Source organism: Sardina pilchardus, chromosome 20 (assembly GCF_963854185.1).
Source record: "Sardina pilchardus chromosome 20, fSarPil1.1, whole genome shotgun sequence".
Lineage (NCBI taxonomy): Eukaryota > Metazoa > Chordata > Actinopteri > Clupeiformes > Clupeidae > Sardina > Sardina pilchardus.
In genome coordinates this window covers 7071621-7079120 of record NC_085013.1, presented here as the reverse complement: position 1 = coordinate 7079120, position 7500 = coordinate 7071621, and the positions used below count along the sequence as shown (strand labels likewise).

Sequence of the window (7500 nt, the reverse complement as noted above, 5' to 3'; positions counted from 1 at the left end):
TGTGTGTGTGTGTGTGTGGGAACAAGCATTAATATCCACCTCTGTGTGTTTGCATGTGTTCACAGGCAGGGCATGGTGAACCTGCCCCCGCTGGAGTTCAAGCCGGCGCTGATGATCGAGACGTTCAGCCTGAACGCCGTGGTGCTGGAGAAGTGCATGTCGTCGGCGGCGCCCGCCGGCCTCTCGTCCTTCCACGAGCTCAGCCGCCGGCCGCACGCCAGCGTCCACTGCCACTTCACGCTGGCGTGCCAGGCCATCCGGCAGCACGTGGACATGGCGCTGGTGCGGCTGGTGCACCAGTTCAGCACCATGATCGACCAGATCAAGGCCACGCAGACGGACATCAAGCTGAGCCGCTACACGGCCGGCTCGGCCTCGCCCACGCCCACCTTCAAGGCGCGGCCGTACCGCCAGTTCCGCTCGTCCGACTTCAGCCGCAGCAGCCGCGGGAGCCTCAACGGCACCGTGCAGCGGCACGGCGGGCAGAAGGGCAAGCGCTCGGGCGGCGGCGGCGGTGCCAGCGGGGCGGGCGCGGGCGTCGGGGGGCCCGTCGCCGGAGGGGCGGGCATGGGCGGAGGAGGGGTGAGCTCCAGCTCGGGCATCCCGGGGCTGGACACGCTGCCGCGGCGGGAGCCCCGGAGCGGGCGGAACACGCTGGGGCGCTCGGAGCGCCGCACGTCCAAGGTGTCGCGGAAGGGCTCGCGCGACGTGGCCGACCACATGACCATCCAGATGGACGACTCGGACTCCATCACCGTGTCGGAGCAGAGCGAGCCGTCGGCCGAGTGCTGGCAGAACATGTACAAGCTGCTCAACTTCTACTCGCTCATCTCAGACCCCACCGGCATCCTGGACAAGGAGTCCCCCGAGAACGGCCTCTCAGGTGAGAGAACCGAGAGAATCAGTCCCAATCCAACCAATTGATCATGGATCTTAAGCGTCGTATTGGGTGTCATGTGTAAGAAGCAACCTAGGCAACAAAGGTTGACGGAAAAATAGTAGCATCAGCTGTTTGAACCATCTTAAAAATAGCTTGTCAAGAGAAGACAAGGAAATAGCCAAGACATAATAGAGTTTACAATAACTGTGTGTGGTTTATTTTATTCTGTGTATGTCTTTACTCTCTCCTCCAATGCAGAGGGTGGACGAAGCCCCACGGATCCTCCGTGCCGATTGGTGATCGAGTCGGAGGGCGAGTCCCCACCCAGTCGGCCGGGTCGCAGGCGGAGCCTGGGCGGCAGCGAGCCGCAGCACGTGACCCTGATCGTGTTTGGCGTGGGCATGGTGAACCGCACGCACCTGGAGGCCGACATCGGCGGCCTCACCATGGAGGCGGAGCTCAAGAAGATCCACGGCAGCTTCACCCTCAAGGAGAAGATGAAAGGTACTATTCACAAACACACCTGCTAATGCTGTATACATGACTACATGCAGTAGAGACAACACACTACTGTTATAAGCCCCTTTCACATTCACCGAATTTAACGCTAAATCAGCCGAATTTAACGTTATGGCTGTTCCTTTCACATTGACGACACGGGGTGGGGAGTCAACCCGCCTCGGCAATCCAACCCGTCTCGGGGGGTAGTATCAGAGCCGAGCCGTGTTGAATATGAAAGGAACAGAGGTCAACCCCGCTATTAGGGGTGTGTGACTGATGACGTATTTGGCCAGGCAGGAGGTTAAAATACAGGAAACACACAAGAGACTAGGATAACTTTAGCTGCTGTGTCCATAGATATGTGTGTCCAACAATCACGTTTTTTATGCTGAGAGTGCCCTGAACCTCCTTTTCTCAGCACTTCGGTCAAGTGTTTATTGTTGCTAGGTTACCAAAACCGTCTGCTGCCAGCAGCACGTTTTTTAGAAAGTTTGCCTAATGATAGCTAACTAGCCAACGAGCTAACTGTCAGAGCAGAAGTTGTTCAGGACTCAGCACACTGAAATATGACTTCGACAGACAAAAGGACCTCATTTGGCATTCAAATAACATAACAAGTGGCCCGCCATCATTTGGAAGCTAAACCACGTAGAACTAGCATGACAGTTGTGTTTATCAGTTTATCTCCGAGGTCCAAGGCATGCTTAACGTCATTGTTCACTCCCAAATTGCGTGTGACGTGCTGCTAGGCAACGCCTCCCATAACTCGCCTCTGAAACCGGCTTCAGACAACCCCGGGACCAGAACACGTCTACCTTTCACATTGCGAAATCCCCTGAACCCGCTATTTCTTAAACGCTAATGTATCGTTTCTGAATGTGAAAGGGGCTATAGACACACTCTCACTCAAACATGTAGACATATGCCCACAAAAATACGTATTGTACATTCACTCAGTTTTGTGTATACTGGTTAAAGGAGCTATGTGGAATTCTGTAAGCTTGGAGTTGTGTTGAACACAGCACAGTGCTACTCTACGGGGGCATATTTATGAGCCCCCATGTTCATGCGCCCAGAGTGTTCGTACTGTAGTTGCCTGGCAGCTCTAGCTGTTGGCTGCAGCAACTTTCTAACTTCAGTGGATATCAGTATAGACGTTTTTAAAATGTTTCAAAACTGCTTTTCCTTCAAATTCTCTAATTTTTGGATGTTTCAAACAAAGAAATACTCCACATCCACAACTTTTAGCAGGGCAAATAATTGTACACCATTCCTCAGTAGGCTTTGTCAGTACTTACAACAATGCAATTATTGCTAGGACATTTCCCGGTTCAGAATGTCATATATTTTATACCCGCATGCCTGCATTACTACATGATGGGAGATGTTGCTGTCTGTTTGCAGATATCCTGCACCAGAAGATGACGGAGACCTGTGCATCATCTCACATCGGCGGCGTGAACATCGTCCTGCTCGAGGGCATCACTCCAGACATCCAGTTAGTACCCATCAGTGACCTTTAACCCGTGAACTGTGACCTTGCATGTTACAGTGGGGGATGTAGTCCCATGAGGGAATCAGTTTTCAAATGTAAACATTGGATACTACACACACATCTCCCTTTCTCTCACACACAGGCAAACTTTCAATATTCATGTTTTCAGGGGTTGTTTTTCTGTTTACTTTGTGCGTGTTTTCCTGGTTGTTGTAATTGCCTCTCTCTCACTTTCTCTCTCTCTCTTTTCAGCAGTTTTGAATTGCCGTGACTTTCTTTTCCAACTCTCGACTCAAATTAATATTTTATTCCCTTCTCCTCTCTCTTTGTTTCTTTCTTTTTGTCCTTTCTCTATTTTACCTCTTCACACTCCTTTCTTTCTCTCTCTCTCTATCTCTTTCTCTCTGGTCCTCTGCTACCTTCTCCCTTCACTCTGCCTCTCTTTCTTTTCTCTCTCTCTCTTTTTTCTGGGGTAGATTGGAGGACTTCCCCACCTCTCCTACCAGCACAGCCAAGCAGGAGTTTTTGTATGTTGTTCACTTTTCTCCCCCTCCCCCTCCCTCCTCCCCCTCAAGTCTCCATGAGCCACTGCAGCCACTCACGTCTCACTTCCCTTGCTGTTGTTGTTGTTGTTGTTGTTCTACTTCTTCTCCTCCTCCACGGTCACTCTGTGGTCTTCTGCTTCACACTGTCTGCCAGTGCCAGCTCTTCAGTCCCACGTGCCACACATTGGTCCTCATCTTTTATCGATGTACACTCTCTTTCTTTCTCTCTCTCTCTCTTCTTTTCTCTTTCTTTTATCTCTTTGTATCGCTTTCTTTTCTTTCTTTCTCTCTCTCTCTCTCTCTCTCTCTCTCTCTCTCTTCTCTTCTCTTTTTCTCTCCACTGCAGCACCTCTCCAATGCATCTCACTGCCTCTCTGATCCCCTCATGGTCTTCTCTCAGTCTGTGTGTGACTCCATGTGGCAGCACTCATGCAGTGTTCTGTGCGCTGCTCATTACTGTATGTCTCTCCCTCACACAGTGTCTTTGTGCCGATCTCATTCATGAGGAGCCCGCAGTCTTACTGTGTCACTGTATCTGTGTGTTTGGTTGTCTCTCGTTACATGTCATAGGTGTATTTATTATAGCATGAGTGAACTCTGTGTGTGTGTGAATGAATGTGTGTGCATGTTTGCACATATACTGTATGCATGGTTGCATGCATTGAAATAAGAGTTACTTTGTGTGTGTGTGTGTGTGTGTGTGCGTGCGTGCGTGTGTATTTTCATCTGTCTTGCCACTGGTACAAGAGCAGGGGTCACGCATTATACACTTGCACAACTTTGTTCTTGCTTCAGTTTTTTCTGTCCTTGACATCCGCTCTCCCAAACATCACGCTGTCAGCATGCAGTCCTTGTGTCTCTCTCCAGTGGAGCAAATGACTTCATTGCCATTTGGCCTGTCCCTCAGAACTGCCGTCTGAGAGATTTTTTACGAGGCTTGCTAACAAGACCCCATTAACATTAGCAGCATAGCTCACATCAGTAGCATCCTTACCCTGGACATTCCATTGTCCATTGTCAAGAATGGCTAGGTCAACTATGTCTGCATTGCATGTTTCATAACATCTGTATTTATGTATATATGTGTACGTTTATATATATATATACATATATGTATGTGTGTGTGTGTGCTCATTCAACAAGTGATCACCAAACTGGTTTGTGTGTCATATAATGTGCGTGTGCCCCTGTTAACCTGCCTGTGTGTGTGTGTGCGTGCGCGCTTGTTTCAGGACGGTGGTGAAGTGCAACATCGCCAAGTCCCAGGCGCTGTACAGCGCGCAGCGCGGCCTGAAGACCAACAACGCGGCGGTGTGCAAGGTGGGCGCCATCCTCATCAACATCCCCCAGCACCCGGCCACGCTGCACAGCATGATGGTGCGCATCTCCCACCAGCTCTCCAAGCAGATCTCCGACCTCATCCGACAGCCCTCCACCACGTGAGTCTACACACACACACACACACACACACACACACACACACTTGTATATAATTGTGCACACACACACACACACACACTGAAATGTCTATTGCCACAGGCAGACATACATTTTTCTCTCACACGCACATACATACACGTGCATACATACATACATACACACACACACACACACACACACACACACACACACACACACACACACACACACACACACACACAAACACACACATGCATACCTACACCATACCTTCGTCTTTCCCTTACCTCTCACTCTCTCACACTCACACACACACACACACACACACACACACACACACACACACACACACACACATAAAATGTCAGTGAAATGCCATCCTGACATCTTGACAGTTGAGACCGATGTGAGACTGAGTGCATTTGTGCAGGGCTTTCATTTCTGTGTCAGTCAGCGTCAGAGGGCAACAATGATGACAAAGAGGAGTGTCAGACAAGACCGCAAATGAAGACTGATGAGGAAACCAGCTTATACCCTCATCCTTATTCAGTTTGCCACTCTGCCTTCCACATGCTGTTCTCCTCTAATAGAAACTCCAGCCATCTGCATCCCTCGTTGATCCAAAGACATAATAATAATAATAACAATCTCAACATAATCCGACTTAGTTACGCACAAACTCGTTGACGGTTGACGTTGAAAGTTGTGTCTCATGGCGAATCTGCCTATCGACTCCCTCCAGCCCGCCCCCGAACCGAGACGACACTCCGACCCCGCAGCCGTCGGACAAGGCGTCGAGTATCAACCAGACGCCGGTGGAGGCCAACGAGTTCCCGCAGCTGCCCGAGGGCCTGGAGAAGAAGCCCATCGTGCTCAAGTTCAGCGCCATGCTGGACGGCATCACCATCGGCGCCGCGCTGCTGCCCTCGCTCAAGGCCGAGTACAAGATGGGCCGCATGAAGAGCCACGGCATGACCGGTGAGACAGTCACACACACACACATTCTCACACACTCACACACACTCACACACACACATACACTATGTACACTACTTTAACTGACATTGTACAGTATGTCATTATATGGATAGTATAGATAGAATCAGATGAGCTGATTGTGTTTAGGGTGCTAAATGTAGTATACTTGTGATTCTGTTGAGATCAATGAATGGCAAATTTGTAAGCTAATAATGAGTGTGTGCCATTGCAGAAAAATAATGCATGCACAGTTACATCCATATTGATGCCCAACCATACATATGATCGATACACATACCCTCACTTCGAATGTGTACACACACTCTCACACACACACACACACACACACACTCACACACACACACTCACACACACACACACACACACACACACACACACCTAATAATTGATATCCTTTGCAATTTGAAGCAACCAAGTATAGTGTTCCTCCTGTGACCCATTTTCTGCGTCCGATCCCAGGTGCCCAGACCAGGTTCACGTTCGAGCTGCCCAACCACAAGCTTTGCTTCCAGTCCAAAGTGGCGCCGGTGGACGTGTCCGCCATGCCGCCCTCTGCCAGCCTGACGCTGCCGCCAGTCACCATGTCTGGCGAGTACATCATCCAGGAGCACGAGGGCCACACCGAGCACATCTGGGCCCCCGAGGAGATGCCCACCAAGCACGGCAACTACCTGCAAGGCAACTACCTGCGCTGCGTCGCCGAGGTGAGGGTGTGTGTGAGTGTGTGTGAGAGAATGTGTGTTTGTGTGAGCGTGCGAGTCTGTCTGTGTGTGTGTGTGTGTGTGTGTGTGTGTGTGAACAAGGACGATTGAGAGAATGAGCTTATGAGCTGCTGATAGACAGGGGAAGGTATTAGAGGTCCACTGTGGTGAATTGGAGGAGCTATGTGGAATCTTGTAGGTTTCCATTTGTGTTGGACCAGAGTCAACCAGAGCCAGAGAGCACTTTTGATTTCACTTGCATTTTATTGAACACAGTGGCCTCATGTGGTAGAACGCAGCATTACAAGAGAGCTGTCCCGCACTAGTTGGTTTGCATGTAAACTTACAGGGACATTGGGACTAGACAGAGTTTTGGTGTTTTTGACAGTATGTTTTTTCCCCATTCTTTTGCACTTTCTTAGTCAATTGTGGATGTTTCAACCTAAAACACATGGCACATTTAAGAAATACTTTTGATTGTGCTTGGCACTTAATAGTGTACTGGCAACACCGAAATGATGTCATACTGTACGTACGTCTATTTATTTAAGGAAATAAGAAAGAGATTGTTGCAGATATATGACAAGATGTCAGAAAGTCCATGGCTTTGAGGTTAAGATAAGTTCAGATCTGCCTGTGTCAGTCTTTGGCTGTTTTTATTGACTATCAACTTGTATAAAATCAGACCATATAGAGAGAGTGAGAGGTTATCTGCCTGAGAGGTTTGTGACTGACCACTCGGTTGTGTGTCTGATTGTGCTAATATGTGCTCCCCATCTCCTGACAGATTGGCTCCTTCGAACACAACCTGACCACAGACCTGCTGAATCACCTGGTCTTCCTGCAGAGGGTCTTCATGAAGGAGGTCAACGAGGTCATCCAGAAAGTCTCAGGTCAGTCAGTTTCCGTGGCAACCGTGGCAGCAGGACGTGTACTGAAGTGGAAGTCCAAGTCTTCTTC

General features: G+C 49.6%; 1 protein-coding gene across 9 annotated transcripts in view; it reads left to right on the top strand.

Annotated features, from left to right (window-relative positions):
* kiaa1109 (KIAA1109 ortholog) overlaps positions 1–7500 on the top strand; it is a 57351-nt gene that overhangs the window by 26994 nt on the left and 22857 nt on the right. For 8 of the 9 annotated variants that reach the window (XM_062522473.1, XM_062522481.1, XM_062522480.1 and 5 more), the window contains exons 46-53: positions 66–883; positions 1139–1384; positions 2786–2879; positions 3353–3403; positions 4654–4860; positions 5583–5818; positions 6299–6543; positions 7328–7433. In XM_062522473.1, coding sequence (XP_062378457.1) covers positions 66–883; positions 1139–1384; positions 2786–2879; positions 3353–3403; positions 4654–4860; positions 5583–5818; positions 6299–6543; positions 7328–7433 — 2003 coding nt within the window. The remainder of the gene's footprint in view (positions 1–65; positions 884–1138; positions 1385–2785; positions 2880–3352; positions 3404–4653; positions 4861–5582; positions 5819–6298; positions 6544–7327; positions 7434–7500) is intronic. The other variant, XM_062522474.1, reaches the window with a different exon arrangement.